At 45.0% G+C, this 22,478-nt stretch overlaps 1 protein-coding gene across 1 annotated transcript in view; it reads left to right on the top strand.

Annotated features, from left to right (window-relative positions):
- Window positions 1-22,478, top strand: part of LOC126210217 (uncharacterized) — a 196,635-nt gene that overhangs the window by 109,456 nt on the left and 64,701 nt on the right. The window contains exon 4 of the mRNA XM_049939435.1: window positions 13,458-13,834. Within this exon, the coding sequence (XP_049795392.1) occupies window positions 13,458-13,834 (377 nt within the window). The remainder of the gene's footprint in view (window positions 1-13,457; window positions 13,835-22,478) is intronic.

The following is a 22,478-nucleotide window of genomic DNA, read 5'->3' on the forward strand; positions in this document are numbered from 1 at the left end:
TATCGTAGTCAGAAATAACAGCGTGAAGAAAACATGTCCCGCCATTTTCGTTTTGCAACGCCGGAAATGGTGGAACATACAGCGTTAATCGCAAGTACACACATAAACATGTCCACATCCTTTACCGTTCTCAGACGTCAAACTAAGACTGTGGTCGAAGCAGCTCTCTTGGTTAGGGTCATGTGGACATAATGGAGATCATCTCGCACTACCGTCAGATTTAGTAGTCCAGTATGCACTCGTTGCTGGTGTGACCCTCTTCTGTCCACTGGTTCCACAAACTTCCCACTGTCGTAGCAATATGCCCTGTATGACCCACAGATGACACCTGTTTCAGCCGGCCGCTGTGGCCGAGCGGTTCTAAGCGCTTCAGACCAGAAGCGCGCTGCTGCTACGGTCGCAGGTTCGAGTCCTGCCTCGGGCATGGATGTGTATGATGGCCTTAGGTTACTTAGGTTTAAGTAGTTCTAAGTAGTTCTTAGGTTTAAGTAGTTCAGGTGACCTCAGATGTTAAGTCCCATAGTGCTCAGATCGATTTGAACTATTTGACCCTATCATTATGCCTCATTCAAACTCACATGGTGATATTAGACTCTTTCAGATCGATGACGGATACCAGCACTTGCTTCCACGTTTACACTTCATTTGCAGGTTTTGCGCCGAGTGAGCGTAGCGTAACGGTAACTTATCCGGTCACACTTGTCGGACCTACGTGCATGCTATCTCTCTGAAATATTACTCACACCTACGCGCACGCTATCTCTCTGAAATATTAATCACTTTTCATGTTTCCAGTGTTCCACAAATTCTACGATTTTGGATTGATTCGGACCACTCCTTCTGGCTGTTGTAATTTTCAGAAACGGTAGTGTATTCATTCACTTTAGAAATTCTTCCAGTCCGTATGTGGCAAAGCAGCAAACCAGTACTTAACAGTATTGGTTAAAAACAGTCTTGGTTGCAATTTTAGTTTTTTTTATTTTTCAACGACACGTTTCGCCTTATTTAGGCATCTGCAGGTTACCTTTTCTAGATGGACGCGAGAGGCTCCAAGATCTGCATAACGCGTTCCCGTTCACAGGAGCGAGTAACAGTGCAGATGCCGGCCGGGGTGGCCGAGCGGTTCTAGGCGCTACAGTCTGGATCCGCGCGACCGCTGCTGTCGCATGTTCGAATCCTGCCTCGGGCATGGATGTGTGTGATGTCGTTAGGTTAGTTAGGTTTAAGTAGTTCTAAGTTCTCGGGGACTGATGACCTCAGATGTTAAGTCCCATAGTGCTCAGAGCCATTTGAACCATTTCAACAGTGCAGATCTTGGTGCCTCTCGCGTCCATCTAGAAAAGATTACCTGAAGATGCCTAAATAAGGCAAAACGCGTCGTTGAAAAATAAAAAACATAAAATTGCAACCAAGGCTGTTTTTAACCAATACTATTTATTGAAAGTCTCTTCGGATTTGCTGCCGGATCCTAAAATCAACTTAACTCGATGTTTCGGTGATCCAACTGGTCGCCATCTTCAGGAAAATGCTGCTTCTGTTGATGTCCCGCTGATAACAGACGCCAGATTGCAAATCGACGTCCTATATAGGCCACCGTTCAGTACACGGTGCATGCACCGCCCATCACGCTTTCTGCCTTCCTAGACAGGCAGGTGGCGCCACCCTTAGTGAAACACTGCTGGCAACGATATATCGCGATCAAGGCCGCACCGAAGAACGTTCAGTTTTGATGCGAGATAATACAGAATTCCACGACTTGCTAAGAGGAAACCCACTGTCTCTGTTGATTAAATTATTAGCCAACCTAATTTCAATCGCCTCTTTATAGACACTGTTCCAAAAACAGGAAATGTTGGCAACAACCACAGTTTCATCAAATTTCATACTGTGTCCCTCATTTAGGCAGTGTTCTGCTACCGCCAATTTTTCCGGCTGTTGTAGCCTCGTATGACGGCGATGTTCCACACACCTGTCATGCCCTGTTCACCGAAAGCTGACACACAGAGATTGGAATCTACCTCCTAAGAGTTGTCATCCACCACACCAACGCAGTGGTGTCCTTAGGACATTGGTACTGGGAGCATATGCCATTTCCGACGCAGACAGCTTAACCCAAGAACTTGAGCATTTGATGGCTGAAGCTGATTCGTCGGGCTATGGAGTTTCGATCATCTCCGGAGGTGTATGAAGAGGAACATAGATCTGTGGCCTTTCTTCCTTATGCTGGAGGCTTATCGTTTAAGATTGGACGAATTTTAAGGAATTTTAACATTAAGTTTGTGTTCCGTCCACCTTCTAAGATTAGGGCTCTGCTCGGCTCTGTGAAAGATGATTTGGGGCTTAGAAAACCCGGTGTGTACAAAATTCCGTGTCAATGTTGGAAAGCTTACATTGGCCGTTCGATTCGGACAGTGCATGACAGGTGCGTGGAACATCGCCGTCATACGAGGCTACAACAACCGGAAAAATCGGCGGTAGCAGAACACTGCCTAAATGAGGGACACAGTATGAAATTTGATGAAACTGTGGTTGTTGCGAACATTTCCGGTTTTTGGAATAGTGTCCATAAAGAGGCGATTGAAATTACGTTGGCCGGCCGCAGTGGCCTTGCTGTTCTAGGCGCTTCAGTCAGGAACCGCGCGATCGCTACAGTCGCTGGTTCGAATCCTGCCTCGGGCATGGATGTGTGTGATGTCCTTCGGTTGGTTAGGTTTAATTAGTTCTAAGTTCTAGGGGACTGATGACCTCACGTGTTAAGTCCCATAGTGCTCAGAGCCATTTGAACCATTTTTGAAATTAGGTTGGCTGATAATTCAATCAACAGACACAATGGGTTTCCTCTTAGCTAGACGTGGAATCCTGTATTATCTCGCATCAAAACTGAACGTTCTTCGGTGCTGCCTTGACTGCGATATATCGTTGCCAGCAGTGTTTCACTAAGGGCGGCGCCACCTGCTTGTCTATGAAGGCAGAAAGCGTGATGGGTGGCGCATGCGGCGTGTACTGAACGGTGTCCTATATAGGACGTCGATTTGCAACTTGGCGTCAGTTCTCAGCGGGACTCATCAGCAGAAGCAGCATTTTCCTGATGATGGCGACCAGTTGGATCGTCGAAATATCGAGTGAAGTTGATTTTAGGATCCAGCAGCAAACCCGAAGAGACTTTCAAGACTTATTACGCCTACGTAATCAATACTATTTATTCACTTTATTTTATATCCGCTTCACATGGTTGCAAATAATGTTGTTTATTAACTGCTATAGATTTTGGAGGACGAAGGCTTCATCGTTAGGCACACAGGGTGACAATCAATACACTGAGCAATGGCAGAATATGTTTAATAACTACGGAACCTTATCAAGTACGGTTGTGACCCAGTGACGGTCGTACACTATATCAGCGGTCACCACCTGTGCCTGATTGTAAAGCGCTTAGCGCTTTTATTTCAATAGAGGCTGATATAGAATATTAAGTACGGCAGTGTAAAGTGGATACCTCACTGAAGAGAGTAGGTAATCCGTAATACTGCGATGAAGAACGCTACCGATTGTTGGAAAAACCGAAACAAAAATTAATTTGGCAGATGTGGTGGGATCTATGTCATTTGTAACATTTCACGAACGGGAATGCTGTGTTACCGCAGTAGTAGCACAGCACGAGAGAGACAAGCGGCGGAAGCTCCGACAGCGATCCACTCAGCGCGCGGATGATAAATAGACACCGTGTTTCTTATCTGTCATCGATCTGTCTGCGAGAAAGCCGTGTAGTGTACGCGGGGCAGAGGAGTGGTGTATTTCATCCGCCGGGCAAGAAAATAAAAGAATTAATAAACGTCGGAGAGTCCCGTTTGCCGACACAAAGGAGTTACGGCTCGCCGTCACGAGAGCGAGCGCCCGCCGACCTGGCGGATGGAAACATCGCGGCCGACATTTACAACTGCTCGCTGCTCGCCGCGCTGCCCGAGTCGGGCACGAAACGTTCCGTCCTCTGCTATCTCTGTCTGGTAGAGTCGCGCAGTCGCAGCACCGCGAGACGCACGGCGTAATTGCATTAGCATGAAACAGCGCCGCGGCGCTGCTGCATGCTGCGGCAGCCGCAGCTCCGAGCGTGACACTTACTGGGCGTGTCGCTTGCGGAGTAAAATGTGCTCCCACCAACTTTCTCGCTCGCGGACAGCAGTGTTAGCTGGGGGAACTTCGCGGTTACATCCTTGTGGCTTCTTGGGCCAGTTAGCAGGCCCACCGAGGTGGATACAATCCAAACTGGAGTACAGTTATCCAGTCTCCTTGTGCTTCCCCAGTGGCAAAGTCACCATGTGAAGGCAGGTGACTCTACCAGAAGTGCAGTAGGGCTGCAAACGTAACAACTAAAGTTGGTAATGCATCACTTTTTTTTCTCCGCCAGCAACAATGGTACGAGTACGAACATCCATTATGCATTACTTAAAGTTTCCGGAGTAGGCGCGTAAATTTTCCGTTTCCACCTACAGATAGCGTAGGTACAGTTGAAACGTCCCCTTAGAAAAATTAAAATGACTGTGCTTAAACTGACACACAATATTTTTAGCGCAACGCAATCTGACTTTCAGTAATCCCTACAAAAGAATGGCCCTGACTAACAATAACCTATACGTTTCATGAATTCTTACCTCACAAAAATCTTCGTTACTCGAACTACTGCAATACAGCTAGCGCCACTACTGCCAGCTACATAAAAGATTCAAACTACTGAAGGCACTAAATACTGATAGGCATAGTTAGCAAATAAAAGATTTTGATAGGGAACAAACAATGTATTACCTTAATAGTGTTCAAAAGTCATCATACTTGTATCAGTTCGTGATATCCAGTATTACAAATTTACTCTTTCTGATGGACACACGTCCAGACCGCCCGCTCTCAAAATTCTGCCATCTCTCTCCCCACATCCACCACTGCTGGCGCCTCACCTCCAACTGCGCAACGCTACGCGCTGTTAACAGCCAACTGCCCAACACTACAATAGCCAACAACAATGCAAACCAGCCACAGACTGCACACAGCACAGCCAGTGATTTTCATACAGAGCGCTACGTGGCGTTACCAACATAAAAACCTAAAAAGCATACTTACACGGTAACGTTTCAAAACGGAATATTCGGTATAGTGACGTGCGCGCATAGCAAGTCCTTAGGCCTGCATGTGAATACAAAGAACTAGCAATATAAACTTCCAAGCTGCACACTACGTTTCCCGCGAAAAAAAAGCTTCTTTTCGTAGCGAAGGTTAATTCAAAATGTTCAAATGTGTGTGAATTACTAAGGGACCAAACTGCTGAGGTCATCGGTCCCTAGACTTACACACTACTTAAACTAACTTACACTGACTTAAGCTAAGAACAACAAATTCACCCATGCTCGAGGGAGGACTCGAACCTCCGGCGGGAGGGGCCGCGCAATCCGTGACAATGCGGAAGGTTAATTAAAACCTTGCTCGTCAACGAGCTGTGTGCTAGAAAACAAGGCCTCTTATATCGTCGCTACTTCGATTGTCCATTTTAATCTCCATATGTGTTCTATGGCTTTTTAATTGTTGATGTTCTTGTTGTTGATATATTTCTCGTCAGTAATCGTTTGTCCTAGAACCAGAACCTGTGTCTGAAACTTCCTGGCAGATTAAAACTGTGTGCCGAACCGCGACTCGAACTCGGGACCTTTGCCTTTCACTGGCAAGTGTTCTACCAACTCTACCCAAGCAGGACTCATGCCCTGTCCTCACAGCTTTACTTCTGCCAGTACCTCGTCTCCTACCTTCCAAACTTTAGAGAAGCTCTCCTGCGAACCTTGCAGAACAAGCACTCCTAAAAGAGAGGATATTGCGGAGACATGGTTTAGCCACAGGCTAGGGGATGTTTCAATAATGATATCTTCACTCTGCAGCGGAGTGTGCGCTGGTAGAGAACTTGCCCGCGAAAGGCAAAGATCCCGAGTTCGAGTCTCGGTCCGGCACACAGTTTTAATCTGCCAGGAAGTTTCATATCAGCGCACATTCCGCTGCAGAGTGAAAATCTCATTCTGGAAACATCCCTTAGGCTGTGGCTAAGCCATGCCTCCGCATTATCCTTTCTTTCGGGAGTGCTAGTTCTGCAAGGTTTGCAGGAGAGCTTATGTAAAGTTTGGAAGGTAGGAGACGAGGCACTGGCAGAAGTAAAGCTATGGGGACGGGACGTGAGTCGTGCTTGGGTAGCTCAGTTGGTAGAGCACTTGCCCGCGAAAGGCAGAGGTCCCGAGTTCGAGTCTCGGTTCGGCAGACAGTTTTAATCTGCTAGGAAGTTTCATATCAGCGCACACTCGGCTGCTGAGTGAAAATCTCATTCCAGAACCTGTGTCTGTTTGTCGGCGAAACTTGGTTGGTTCATCATCGCTTGTGTACGTCACACCCATTGACACGTAACAACTGCCTTCGACGTTGAAAATCAGAATAGGTGTGCGTGCGTGAATTTGGACTGGACTCATCATTCTCCACGCTATTTTCTTGCAACAGATGTACCTGGTATAGACCACAACAGTGTGGGAGCTAGCAGCCCTGGCGCAGGAGGGGGAGTTGGGGCGTGCGTGAGGGGTCATGTAAAAATTATTAATTACTTTCACCTTATTCTCGCTGTAACTGGAAAAATGGTTTTCTTTAACTACAGCTTAAACTTGAAGTACTTAGGACTTGTGTCGGTTACATTTCAGCGACCAGTTATTTGATCCCAAAGGTGTCTCGCTAATAACTAGTGATGGGAGGCAATTGTCAACAGGGTTCCTACAGCCCGTACGTTCTGCAAGCGCCTCTAAGCTTGAAATTTAGAGTCTCACTGGATCAGCACTCAAAGATAGTCCTGTTGTTGCGCCCTCGCTACTACTGACTCTAGTTACTGTGAAATAAGATTAATAAATACGGGCGGCATGGAAAGTACGCGGTTAGCCACAGATAAAAAGGTAGAAACTATAATGAACCAGCATGTAAAAAGAAAATATAGCATACGATGCAACGAAACTACACTACCAGCTTATTTACAACTAACGTGCGTACACGTTTACACGTAATGTGCTGTTTACTTAAGTGTACATTCATATCCGACAAAGGTCTGGGCTGGAGTACTATGGTTCTAAGATATTCATCTGAGAACCAGCTACTACTCTGGACTCTTTCCGTTAACCAATTATGAGGTACGCGAACAAATTACCTCTCCAGTCCATTGCTGATGTAAGCAGTCTTCAAACATGGAGTGCCTAAATCGGTCGTGGGACAAAGTAGGATTGTCACACTTCTTCCAAAGAGAAAAGGTAGTGCGCTTACGTAACAGTTACGATATTAGGTTTAAATGGTAGAAATCTCACTTACACCCCATTACCTCGTAGTGTAATTATTCTTGTAGCTCCCCGTTAGCAGCTTCTAAATTACAAGTCTTGTACCAAGGTACGCTGTCCCGTCGCATTAATGTAACCATCTGTGAGAACCCTGAATAATCACCTTTTGTAGTACAGACAGCTGCAGGACGTGCAGAAGGAGAGTCATTTAGGTTCTGGAAGGTGCCGAGATGGATGTGGAGCCATCTACGTAGCCGTCGTTCCCAGCTATCGCCTATGGCCCGTTGTGCTGCAAAGTTGCCTGGGCGCCGGTTTTTGACAGCGCCATTTTGCCACGTGCTGTATAATTTAACCATGGTGACAAGCGAACAGTTTACAAATTTAGTCGTTTCGAAAATGCTTCCATCCTTGGTCCGAAAGCCAGTAATCATGCCCGTTTGGACGTCAGATGAGTCGCTCTTACTCCATATTACCACAACGCCTGCTCCGTTTACTTCATTGCCTCAACAGGCTTTATATACTGCCCATGACTAGCACGATCACCTACCCTCTGTGAGAGGGTATTGCACTTTGACGTTGAATACAGGAGGTAGTCACGTTAACGTGATTGGACCGAATAGTTGCACCTGCCAAATGACTTTAGGAGACAGGTGCCCAGCACAGGAAAAGGAAGCAGTATCGCTTATCACTGTTTCGTTGAGCATTTGTGTTCTCATGATCATGTGCATCTACATACGTACTCGACAAATCACTGTGAACTCGTGGCGAAGGTTACTTAGCATGGTAGCACGTGTTAGGATTTCTTCTCGTTCTTATCCAGTATGGAGCACAGGAGGTACGACTCCCTGCATGTCGCTATGTTCTCTGTAGTTAATGTGTCGTCACAGCATCTACGGGAGCAATGGGTAGGGATCTGCAGATATATCTAGATTTTACACTAAATGCTGGTTCTTGAAATTTTTTAAGAAGACTTTCACATGCTAATTTGCGACTGTCTTCAAAAGTTTGCCAATTCACGTTTCGGAATATTCCCATGAGGCCCTCCCGTGAGTTAAACAAACTTTTGACCATTCGTGACAGCTGTGCGTTCAGTAACCAAGGTTAGTCATATCAGGTATGCAGCCCACAACCTCCAGCAATATTCTGCTATGGGAGGCACAGGTAATTTGCAAGCAATCACCTTTGACTACATTTTCCCAGTATGCTGCCGATGAACCTGTCTACCTCCCTAGTTACCTACGTCTGACCCTATGTGATCATTGTGCTTCATATCCTCACAAATTTTTACATCCAGGTACTGGTGTGAGCTGACTGATGATATGTTTTCGGAAGTGCATGATTTCACTTTGTGTATGCTTCTAGCCCGTTCCCATTGTTTGGGCCTCTTTGATATTGTATCCATATCTGACTCGATATTACTGCAGACTTTTGGTTGGTTGGTTGATTTCGGGGAAGGGACCAAACGGTGAGGTCATCGGTCCCATCGGATTAGGGAAGCATGGGGAAGCAAGTCGTCCAGCCCTTTCAAAGGAACCATCCCAGTATTTACCTGAAGCGATTAGGGAAATCACGGAAAACCTAAATCAGGATGGCGGGACGCAGGTTTGAACCGTCATCCTCCCGAATGCAAGTCCACTGTGCTAACCACGGGACCACCTCGCTCGGTGCAGATTTTTGACACAGTGTATTGTAGACAACTGAATCATCTCTGAAAAGGATGAGGATGCTATTAATATTGTCTGCAAGTCATTAACACACAAAAGAACAACACTGGTATCAGCACACTTCCCTGTGGCACGCCTAAAGATGCTTTTACTTCGTCGACGATTTCCATCCAAGGTAATATACTACGACGTTTCTACCATGAAATCCTCAATCCAGTCACAACTTTTCTTTTGCATGCCACATAATCGTACTTATGTCAACAATTGTTGGTGTGGTGCCGAGTCAAATGTTTTTCGGAAGTCAATAAAGACCGGGCGATTCCAAAAGAAGGAACAGATTTCAGTTGTTTATTAGAGACAAACTATGACCCCTCCCGCCAGAGGTTCGAGTCTTCCCTCGAGCACTGGTGTGTGTGTGTGTATGTTGTTCTTAGCATAAGTTAGTTTAAGTAGTGTGTAAGTCTAGGGACCGATGACCTCAGCAGTTTGGTCCCTTAGGAATTCACACACACACACACACACATATTCACACACACACACACACACACACACACACACACAAACTACGAAATATAGAAACGCGTTGTGCATGTCACTGGAAAGGCACGTTCAAATTTGTGACGAAGCTGCGCTGTCGTTTATTTGTAGCAACATTGCAGCTACAGCACAAGAGAAATAATTTTCTGTGTTGGAAATTGTGCAAAGTCAATCCATCGTTGAAGTGCAACGTGCATTCCGCCTTCGATTCAGCTAGAAGCTGCCTCCGCATAAGCAGATTTATGATTAGTTTGCTTTTGTTATGCAGTACTGAGACAAAATGGAAAGTCAACACATTTGGTTTAACGAACAGGATACTGTAGAACAAAAGCAAACTAGTGCTTTTCATGTATTATAATGCTGTTCTACCAAGAACCGACGGAAGATTCAAGTAACAAGATTTATGACTGCTGTGTATAATTCCTAGAAATTGAGAAGGGTTCTGGTCGGCCTCGCACGTCTCATGAAAATGTCAAACGTATCCAAGACGCGTTCACACGCAGCCCTCGGAAGTCATGAGGCTGGCAGAGCAAACTATCCAGCTGCATCAAACAAAGGTGTCTTCTCAAACGTCGCCTGCGTATGAAGCCTTACAAGTCGCAATTAATGCAGAGATTTCGTACAGACGGCCGTAACAGAAGGCACGAATTTTATGTTTTAGTTCCCCTGGATATGGCAGAGAACACTTTCTTTTCTGAAACACTTACCTTCGCGAAAGAATCGACGTTTCATCTATCGGGTAAAGTAAGCCACCAGAATGTAAGAATTTAAAAATCCTGGCGTCGTCTTCGAACGTGAAAGAGATTCACCGAAACTGAACGTGTTTCCTCTTGTTTCTGTTCACAAAGTTTATGGACCGATTTTTTTTTCTAGGGAGACTTTGACAGGAATGTCATACCTAGACGTGTAGCACAATTGATTGTTTCCTCAACTTGACCAAGATTCCAATGATTTCGTTTTTATACATGACGGCCCCCTGCCTGACTTTCACCTTAAGGTGCAGCTTTCTCTTTCACAACAATATCCTGCAACGCTGTCTAATTAAATCTCTGATTACTACTTTGTTTTGTGATGTTTTGAATCGTGATGAAAGTCTTTGTGTGTGAATGCAGCTTGCCGCTAACTTCGTGTAATGTTTGTCTGTACAGAAGTGTATCTGTCGTCTTTATCGCTCCTTCACGCTCATACCTGAATCAGTACAGTAAAGTCAGGGCTTCGTGTCTTAGGATTGGCTGATCCGTAAAAGGACAGACAAACATTTATACTACTGGAGGATTGTAAGTAATTTCTAGAATTACATTCACTCTCTCTCTCTCTCTCTCTCTATAATTTATCTGTGTACAATGAAAATATATTACTTGAGATCAGCCTCGTCGAATCTCTGGTAGAGCCCCTCGTCTTAATATTCAGCGGCAGTTTTGCTAGAAAAAGATCTTTACGTTTGTTATTATTATTAAGCGCTGCATTCAGTTGGGAAAATCGATCGTTTGAACAATCCGTTCAATTTACGACAGATCTAATATTTCAGATGTGGACGAAGCCTTTTTGGACGATTTGTAAAACTCATAGACTGCAGGTTCTCTTCGTCACAGCTGAAACTTCCCAATTAATTACAGGCCCAGACAATCATCAATGATTTATACAGAGAACTCATTCTTCATTCACTCTGTAATAAAAATGTTCACAAACCTGATTTCAGATGAACGGTTTATATTAAATCCTTTGTTGTACAAATTCCGTTTTCTGGTATTTTAAATCTCAAGAGATCTATTTTCACAGGTTTATTATTTCTTTATGTCTCCCACTAGCGGCACAAATTTCCCTTGTTCGCTTTAATGCGAAGAAGAGTACCCAAAAACTTCTTTAACAATCCGATTTTGGAAAAAGTTCCGTTCTCTCTCTCTCTCTCTATCCCAACTATAATAACCATGGAGCATACATATCTCTACCTCTGTTGTTCCAGAGAATAAACGTACTAGAAAACTACCTTGGCGTCGACGAGCTGTCGGCGCATATCTTACTAGAAAATCTGATCAGATACTTTTTAAACGTAAATAAATATGGATGATTTGATTAATCATTATTAATTAGTGCGTGGTAGAGGGTAATTTTCCGTGGGGATATTACAGCTGGATTGGAAAAGGTGGACAACAATCTCGTGTGGAAGGAAACGGACTGTCGTTTCGCGTGGTGGTCATGTCGAGAGTTGGTACAGTGTCTGTGGATACAGAAAACTTTGCATCTTACTCTAGCCAGTAACATGAGAAATTTATTTCTGTCTTTATAAAATGTCTGTTATACGAGGTGCGACAATAAAGTAATGAGACTGATGTGAAAAAAAAATGTTGCTCACCATTTTAGTCAAGTTTAGTGTTGTCACCTTCAAAATAGTTCCCTTCTCATTGCACACACTTTTTCCAGCGCTTCTGCCATTGATGGTAACATTTCTGGAACTCATCTTTACTAATATCCTCCGAGACCCTAGTCACAGCTTTTTGGACAACTTGTGTTGTTTGAAAATGGTGTCCCTTGACCGTGGTTTTGACTCTTGGAAATATAACAAAGTCGCACGGAGCGAAATCTTGTGAATAAGGTGGCTGTAGAAGTACTGAAATTTGTTTTGAGGTTAAAAATTACTGTACTGACAGAGCAGTATGGGATGGCGCATTACCGTGATGCAGAATGCAATTATCAGCAATGTTGGCACGGACACGAAGAACTCTTTTACGAAGTCTTTCTGAAATTTCTTTGTAGTAATATTGGTTAACTGTTTGTCCAGGAGGCACCCACTCTTTATGAACGATACCCTTGGTATCAAAAAAGTACAGAAGCATGCATTTCACTTCTGACTTTGACATTCGAGCTTTTTTTGGTCTGGGTGATGCCTTTGAGCACCATTGCGAACTTCGGCGTTTTGTCTCTGGATCGTACTGAAAAAACTTTCATCACCAGCGATAACATGGCTCAGCAACTCTTGATTGATTTCCGTTTGCTCTCACAGATCGGCTGTCACATTTTCCCGTGTTTCTCGCTGTTGTGGTGTGAGATTTTTAGGGACCATTTTTGCCCAAATCTTTCTCATACTAAGATCTTCAGTTATTATTAGATGAACCGTTTCTCTATTGATGTTCAGTTCTTCTGCAATCATTTTCACAGATAATTTTCGATCAGATCGTACGAGTTCACGCACCCTGGCCAAGTTGACACCCGTCCATGAGGTTGGTGGCCTGCCACTGCGATCTTGCCGGCCGGAGTCGCCGAGCGGTTCTAGGCGCTACAGTCTAGAACTGCGCGACCGCTACGCTAGCAGGTTCGAATCCTGCCTCGGGCATGGGTGTGTGTGATGTCCTTAGGTTAGTTAGGTTTAAGTAGTTCTAAGTTCTAGGGGACTGATGACCTCAGAAGTTAAGTTCCATAGTGCTCAGACCCATTTGAACCATTTGAACTGCGGTCTTCATCTTCAACATTCGTTCTGCCTCCACTAAACATTTAATGCCAACGAAAAACTTGAGCTCTTGACATAACCTCCTCTCCAAAAGCTTTCTGAAGCTTACCATAAGTTGTCGTTGCGTTTTCACCCAATTTAACACAAAAAGAAATGGCATACCGTTGCGGAATATTATGCGGTTCCATCTCCGTGACGAGAGACACAAAGACATGTTAGCTTATTACAGCACAACTCACGACTTAGCAGTTGCATCGATGTGCCGCTTAGGCTAGAAGCAGCAAGGTCAAAGATATTGCGCCTACGCAAGTCTGCAGGGTTGCCATACCTTGCAAAGAAAATCAGTCTCATTAGTTTATTGTCGCACCTTGTACACATGTGAAACCTTTTCTCTCTTTTCCAATCACCTTGCACTGAATCCTCCTGGCTGCCTTGATCCATGGCCTGTGTATGGTACACGTCACTTCCTGCCAACAGGGTATCGGCTACAACTTCGACTTCAAGTTGTCGTACAAGCTGCTGCGGGCGGGTGAGGCCAGCGTGCGGTACGGCAACAGCAGCAGCAGTGGCGCCAGTGGCAGCGGTAACGCGGGCGTGCCCGCGTGGCGCGGCGACCTGGTGCCCGGCTCGTACTGCGACCGCGTGCTGGAGCGCTGCGACGCGCGCGCCTGCCGCGTGCAGTCGCCCAACTACCCGGGCGTGTACCCGCGCAACGCCACCTGCTACTACCGCGTGGAGCAGCGGCCCGTGCCCAGCGGCCGGCACGCGCTCATCGCCGTGAGCCAGCGCCACTCGCACAAGGTGCACATCAAGGACCAGGTCGCCGAGTACGACCGCACGCAGCGCGTGCTCAGGTACGCTCGGCCACAATATATCTCACTAGTCACCCCATAGCGCTAAAGTAGAAACAGTACAGAGAGACCATGTCGGTAGCAAACAAGTATCTTCGGAACTAGGTGCTTAGAAAGCACACAGGCAAAAATTAGAATAGGCACCAGTGACTAGACCACACGAGAGCTGTTCAGTAAGTTATGCAACACATTTTTTCCTCGGCCAATTTTGTTGAAGAAATGCGGAATATGTTGTCGGACATCATGGAAAATTCCCACGTCAACCCTTATAGTTTCATACACTACTGGCCATTAAAATTGATACACCAAGAAGAAATGCAGATGATAAAGGGGTATTCATTGGACAAATATATTATACTAGAACTGACATGTGATTACATTTTCACGCAATTTGGGTGCATAGATCCTTTGAAATCAGTACCCAGAACAACCACATCTGGCCATAATAACGGCCTTGATACGCCTGGGCATTGAGTCAAACAGAGCTTGGATAGCGTGTGCAGGTACAGCTGCCCATGCAGCTTCAACACGATACCACAGTTCATCAAGAGTAGTGACTGGCGTATTTTGACGACCCAGTTGCTCGCTCACCATTGACCCGACGTTTTCAATTCGTGAAAGATCTGTAGAATGTGCTGGCCACGACAGCAGTCGAACATTATCTGTATCCAGAAAGGCCCGTACAGGACCTGCAACATGCGGTCGTGCATTATCCCGCTGAAATATAAGGTTACTCAGGGATCGAATGAAGGGTAGATCCACGGGTCGTAACAAATCTGAAATGTAATGTCCACTGTTCAAAGTGCCGTCAGTGCGAACAAGAAGTGACCGAGACGTGTAACCAATGGCACCCCATACCATCACGCCGGGTGATACGCCAGTATGGCGATGACGAATACACGCTTCCAATGTCCGTTCACCGTGATGTCTCCAAAGACGGATGCGACCGTCATGATGCTGTAAACAGAACCTGGATTCATCCGAAAAAATGACGTTTTGCCATTTGTGCACCGAGGTCCGTCGCTGAGTACACCATCGCAGGCGCTCCTGTCCGTGATGCAGCGTCAAGGGTAACCGCAGCCATGGTCTCCGAGCTGATAGTCCATGCTGCTGCAAACGTCGTCGAACTGTTCGTGCAGATGGTTGTTGTCTTGCAAACGTCCCCATCTGTTGACTCAGGGAACGAGACGTGGCTGCACGATCCGTTACAGCCATGCGGATAAGATGCCTGTCACCTCGACTGCTAGTGATACGAGGCCGTTGGAATCCAGCACGGCGTTCCGTATCACTCTCCTGAACCCACCGATTCCATATTCTGCTAATAGTCATTGGATGTCGACCAACACGAGCAGCAATGTCGCGATACGATAAACCGCAATCGCGATAGGCTACAATCCGACCTTTAAAGTCGGAAACGTAATGGTACGCATTTCCCCTCCTTACACGAGGCATCAGAACAACGTTTCACCAGGCAACGCCGGTCAACTGCTGTTTGTGTATGAGAAATCGGTTGGAAACTTTCCTCATGTCAGCACGTTTTAGGTGTCGCCAGCGGCGCCAACCTTGTGTGAATGCTCTGAAAGGTAATCATTTGCATATCAAAGCATCTTCTTCCTGTCGGTTAAATTTCGCGTCTGTAGCACGTCATCTTCGTGGTGCAGTAATTTTAATGGCCAGTAGTGTAGTTTCATGAAGTTCCGATACGTGGCGACTCTATAGGTAGTCTATAAATGAGGTCTGTAACAGTTGTTGTTCCAAGCAGAGACCACTCATTGAATTTCTTCTGGCGAATTCCAGAACATTGCAGATACGCATAGGCGCTTGCAGAGTGCCTACGGAACAAAAGTACGATGAGTCGTTGGGCGAGGAGTCTGTCATCGCGAGGAGGTCGCATAAACCTGTCCTCCGTGTCGGCCGGCCCCGCACAGTGTGATTCCTGCTGTGTTGCATCGTGTTGACACTCTCACTCGACGTGACCTACGGATCACAAATACCTCGCTCCATAGCTGGATGTCTCTGTTTGTAGTGCTGACACACTCCTCGACCAGTCGGTGTACTCAAATGTAGGTGCCCGCTGGATTCCTCGCAGGCTAACAGAGGTCTAAAAAGAGCAACGAAGAACCGTCTGTGCGGAACTGCTTACGCTTTAGGAGGCAAAAATTGACAATTTTTGTCGATTATCGTTACAAGGTGATGAAACATGGGTTCATCACTTCCAACTAGAAAACAAAATGGCAGTGGATGGACTGGAGTCACACCACCTCTCATCCGAAGAATGTATTGCGCTATCATCAGGAAAATGAACAAACGACTTCAGGGCGTTCGCTGCCAGGAAAATGCAAACAAACGTATTCTCCTCCGTGGGAACCTAAGGCCTCACACACAAGTCTCAGCACCCAAGAGGAGCTCACATAGCTTCATTGGACTATTCATCCTCACTCACCATACACCCCGCATCTCACTCCCGTCTGTTGGGCTCAATAAAGGACGCACTCAGCAGGAAGCACTACACGGATAATAATAACGTGGTGTGGCTAGGGCCTCCCGTCGGGTAGACCGTTCGCCTGGTGCAAGTCTTTCGATTTGACGCCACTTCGGCGACTTGCGCGTCGATGGGGATGAAATGAGGATGATTAGGACAACACAACACCCAGTCCCTGAGCGGAGAAAATGTCCGATCCAGCCGGGAATCGAACCGGGGCCCTTAGGATTGACATTCTGTCGAGCTGACCACTCAGTTACCGGGGGCGGACAGTACATGGATGACGAGAAGGTTACGGATGCAGGAAGACGTTGGCTCCGACGTCGACCAGTAGAGTGGTATAATGAGGGCATGCAGGCCGTCCCAATAACGTGGCGTAAGACCGTCACATTGAACGGAGATGGTATTCAAAAATAGGCTTTTGCAGCGAAAAGATTGGGGAATATTATGGTGCATTGAAATCTTGAATAAAACGAACCTACTTACAGAAAATTATGTGTCGCATTACGCCCCTTGCACCGAGCTCATTCAGCTGATCTACTGGCTACCGTAAGCTCACCAGACAAAGTACTGGTGACCTCATTAAAAGAGAACGCTGGTCGCATTAGCACTGTAAACGGCGTAGAATTGGCGTGGCAGCGGAGAGGAATGTATGTGACAGTCGATTGTACGGAATCAATGCTGTAGGTTCGAACAATACCGTGATGTGACAGAATGTAGGAAGAAGCTCTTGTGGTTGTTCTTACATTGACTGACAGCAGCCATTCGTGTCAGATGTTGTACAGATTGCCACTGTGTAAAGCACCATCATGATTTCCTGCAATCTCCGTCGCCTCCTTAGTAGGACGTCGGTTTGTTGTTTTGAACCTTAAAATCTTACTGAATGTTTGGTGGTTCTTGCTCAGATAAAATGTACTTAAGATCACAATTTAAGTTGCACTGTTCCACACATTTTATTAGCTTCGAGATTATATTGTTTGGACGATGACCAGTCTTTTGCCGTCATGGGATTACTAGCGCTTACTATCATGTCGGTGCACCAGAGCTATTAAAAGGAACAATGGTAGAAACATTAAACGAGTTACTAAAAGGTACAATGGTAGAAACATTAAACGAAGTCCAAAACTATTAAAACACACATTACTGAGGCACTGTCCGGTACTCAGTGACAGTAACGACAAGTCACTGAATTAAATGTGGCACAAAACACTGTTCATATTTGCACAAAACGTCATAGCATTGTAGAAATCAATCGGATGAAACTACAATGAAATGGCTCACTTAGTTCACTCGTTAACTGAAAGCCACCACATCCAACGATACTTCATTCGCCCGTCATTGACAATCCATGTCGCCTAACGACCACAGTACAATTCACCCAAAATATTCATTAACTTTAGTTAGCGAACTCACTGCAAATTATTGTACGCCAACGAAATGTAATTTTCGCGGGTGTAGGTGTACGTATGTCCGTTAACAAACTGCGGATAGCTGTAGCCTGAACAGAGAACGGGAGTATAGGCGTTACATGTTTGTTAACTCGTCCGGGGATGGGCGCTGGCTTTCTCACTTTGAGTGACATCCGACTGTTCAAAAATTGCCATATCAGCAAATTGTTATTTCGCAAAATTATACAATCATTTAAGAAGCGATTACATAAAATACAGTGTCCTGGATGGATTATAAGTGTAAGTAATATTTGTGTTACAAAGAATGTGACGACTTACGAATTCAGAAAAGTTTCTGGACTCACTGTATGCATCGGTGCTAAGAATATCCGGCTCACGAATAGTAATTATTTTACATAATCGTAAATTATTCATAATCTTAATTGTTCACTTATTCATTAGTAAGGGGTGTCATCTGATTCAGGAAAAAGTAGAGCTGCAAAAGTACAGTGCTGAAAGTCAGAACCTAACAGGCCCAAAGGTAAAATCGTCAATAGAAATTATGACAATGCAGAATTTTCAGCGTTAATCATCGCAGAAGTTATCTAGTCTCACGCAGAATAAAATAACTGTGAAGTTGGGCTGCAAGTGTTTATAATGAATGGCCCTACTACTTTTACCGACGTATATTAGCTCATATGATGTTGGCAAATTCGTATGATATTAGAGAGTTTAGTTCCAATATTTTCTGATTAACATGCCTTAAGTGGAAACTTATTATAGTGTTGGACTTAGTGCAATGAAAGTAAATTACTGAGTAATAAATTCAGGTGTAGCAAAGTCTGATTCAGCTTTTCAAGTCTTCAGGTATATGTCACATGTGTTTAGTACACATTACAGTACGATAATTAGCATAATTACTGAGAAAAACTGTTAATCATGAAGGCTCTAATCATCGCAAGTGGTGTTGTTCCAGCTTACTATGTCACAACTGGCAAGGTGTGACACTCGTCCCCGGCCCATGTCGCTTAGGGTCTGCATACGGGCACTGTTCGTGCTCTGTGTTATGTGCATACAGGTGGTATACCCTTCCTTGTAGCCATGTTCATCAAACGTGATCCACGTAGCCATGGCAACGCCTGATGCAAACAGACCAGTTTGTTGGTTTATCAACGCATGACCTCCAACGTATTTACAAGTAAGGGTATACCACATGCAGTCACATAACAGAGTGCAAGAACAAACCATACTAATATCATAAATGCGAAAGTAGCTCTGTCTGTTACGCTTTCGCGGCTACACTGATCAACCGATTTTGATGGTATTTGGTTTGGAGATAGTGTGAACGCCGAGGAAGAACACAGGCTGCTTTAGAAAGTGTGTAGTACAAGGTAATTATGGATATGGAAAATATAACTCGAAATATGGGACAATAGTGATTGTTTGGAAAAGCTATTTACTCTTTGACTTTTGAACTTCATCATATTTATGAATATGCTTTTATTGTTTGATATGTTCTGTATAGTATGATTAAACGTAAGGAATACACGGCTTATACAATGCTCAACCTGTTTAATCCATACTTCAATAGTAATACCAACCACAAGCCCATCGCATTTTAGCTGCTGAGCATCACTCATGTCGTATAGTTTCTGAGACGCTTGACAACTCTTAACATGGCATCGCTTCCAATACTGCACGACGAACAGAGAGATGCCGTGCATTTACTTGTAAAACGTGGGAGGCTTTTATTAAGGCTGCATTCCCTTATTACACGCGAGCGCAGCTGGAGGTAACAGGCAGACGTGTGAGTGCAGCTGAAACTGTTGCACGTACAAAAGTTACAAAATTCGCGCTTTACCGAAATACGAATTATTTAGTTTCATTCTTCGACAATTTCAAGCTATTTTATAATTTTAGAAAGCTCATATTTTATTTTTACACCGTCAGCATCGCTCATCGCAACAAAACTGCTGGTATGCATCCACAGCTGGCGGTCTTGTGGTCTCCATTGCGACCCTTGATCGAGGGGCCAGGTCGGATCTTCTGCTCGAGTGTGTGTCGAGGGTGTAAAAGTTTTGAGGGCAGAACAACAACTGTGTGTGTGTGTGTGTGTGTGTGTGTGTGTGTGTGTGTGTGTGTGTTGCCCTTATTGCCATCAACATACAATTCACCGAACAGGTGTCAAATAAAAATACTTGCATCAAGAAAGGGAAAATCCTGAGCAGTGTCTCCCAGCCAATAACGCACACTTCATTACATCTTAATATTATGCGGCCACAGCTGCAGGTAACAGCTAGTGATCACATACATCTTAGCCAACAGTGGCTAGAGACGAGTGTCACACCTCGTAAATGACAATCGGTATCAAACCCAACAAGAATGGCTGCTGTCAGTCAATGCCGGTCAACTTTATCCAGTTTCCGTGAGAATACTGCGAAGGGGACTTGTATGCGAAGGATGTTCGTAGTATGGTACTTCGCAGCAGACCAAACAACATTGACTGGAGCCATATATTGTGGTATGAAGAGTCGCCTACTTTTAAGTGATTCAAGGTGCCGAGGGTGTAAAAGTTTTGAGGACAGAACAATAACTGTGTAAGCTGTAAATATTTTTGGTTTAATGTTGCAATCTTATCATAGAAATACACGCGTTTACACAGTTTACAATGTGACAATGTTACGACAGTTGTCAAACGAATGCATCTCGTCCTCAGAAAGTGAAATAATCGTAACACAACAATGGTAAATTTTAACTAGAAGTTTCTTTACAAACTTATTTTTACAACTATTGTCATGATGTTGGCCAGTACTACGATAAACCATCAGATTCTAGTTCAAAGTTCGGTGCTATTTAGGATGACAATCAAGTCTCCGGAGGATGGTTAGTTTTGTGACAAGTTGAGCAAAAGATTACCCAAGGTCGCTCGAGTTTACAGTGGATGCAAGCTGGTCAACCAACAAGTTTACACCTCTGCTCACGGTATTTACCTTAGCTACAATGAGCTGTCGTCTGCATGGGTCCTCGAAAATTTCGCTCTAGTCTTTCTCGTAGCCGAATTGTCTCCCCACCTGGGTTCTTTCATTCTCCACATCATTGCTTTCTACGACCAATAGGAGCGTTCCTCTTATTTTTGTGGAAACTCTCTCTGCCAATCACAAGGCCTCTACCACTAAACTGCGTCGAAATCTCGGCACTTTACTCTTTCCTAGTTCGTTTCCGCCAATCGGATGCTTTGTGCCCGCTCCAGACACCTAAAAGTTACGTGCGTACGTCACATGTGTACCGCTCACTGTTCACGTCATCAACTGCGTCACTGGTTTTGTTCATCTCCATAAGGAATTCAGGAATGCAGTTTCCTAAAGCTTCTTTCTGTCCTGCTCCTGGTGGCCTTTTACTTACTCTCTGGTATGCGTCACCTGTCCGGTCGCTGACTCCCGCCGCGAGACGCCCCGTAAGAGGTTTTCGTGGTGCCTCCCATGGTGCGACCTCTGCTTCTGCCCACGCCTGCTTCCACACAAAACGTTTCCTCTGGCTGCTTGTTTCACCTTCTGCTCATTGACATGCATAATATATAGGAGCGGTCTGTTAATAGTGTTAATTGAGTGTCATCCCTTTTGCATTAACTACTTATAGGCAACTCTGCTCATTACTGCCGAAGTAAGTTAGGCGTCGTATTCACCTTCCTGTTACGATGTACAAAACTCTTATGTGCGAATTTGACCTTTATTTATTCTGCCACCTTACAAGGGCACCAACGGCCCAGCATGGCACAGAGGCCAGAGATGGCTCTGCAATGATTTTTATCATTACTCATTCAGACCGCCATGATCGTGAGTCAGGATGGTTATTTCAAGATTGTCGATGATGAAGCACAGTGTGCGACAAAAAAAAAAAGGCTCTGCACGAACGATTTATCCCAATGGGACGGAAATTAGAAGAGGTGACAAACAAAAGATAAAATTTTCAGAAAAACTGGATAATTTACTAAACAGAAAGAATTCAAAAATAATACATTGGTTCACCTCTTGCGCATATGCAAGCAATTGTGGGATATTCTCCTGCAGCATATCGTACCAAATTCTGTCCACTTGGCGGGTTATATCGTCAAAACCCTTGCAGGCTGAAGGGCGCTATCCATAATCCTATGAACGGTGTCAACTGGATGTGATCTGGCGACCTTGCTTGCAAAGTGGTATTGCCAATCAGAAGGACAACCAGTAGAAACTCTCGCCACGTGCAGGCTGGCTTTATCTTGCTGAAATGTCATCGCAGGATGGCTTGCTACGATGGGCAACAAAATGAGGCATAGATATCGCCCGTGTACTGCTGTGCTGTAAGGCTGTCACGGATGACAACCAAATGGCTTCTGCTATGATATCAAACGGCATTCCACAAGTGGGTGATGAGCCGTGGCGGCCGGTAATCATGTGCTAATGTACCATAGCACACTGTAAATACCGTAGTAAAATTACGCCATTTCTTTTCGAATGCATTCTGGCATGCCAATAAAATGGACAAATACACGTTTTGCAGTGCTCTCTTCCCGATAACTAGAAACCAGTGTCAAGTACTGCAATAATCGTCAGTCAACTACTGTCAACTCGGGGAAGAGACGCATCTGTTGGTTTTCGACTGCCATGTTCTAGTGCGACGTCATCCATGCTGGTACTAAGAGTACTGCACTGCTCACAACACCACGTCAGTGTTTTCCTTTGAAAGGGAATGTAAATTAATGTGGAAGCAACATGGAGAATTCTGTTGATGACCTGCTAAA

The sequence above is a fragment of the Schistocerca nitens genome, chromosome 1, assembly GCF_023898315.1.
Source record: "Schistocerca nitens isolate TAMUIC-IGC-003100 chromosome 1, iqSchNite1.1, whole genome shotgun sequence".
Classification (NCBI taxonomy): domain Eukaryota; kingdom Metazoa; phylum Arthropoda; class Insecta; order Orthoptera; family Acrididae; genus Schistocerca; species Schistocerca nitens.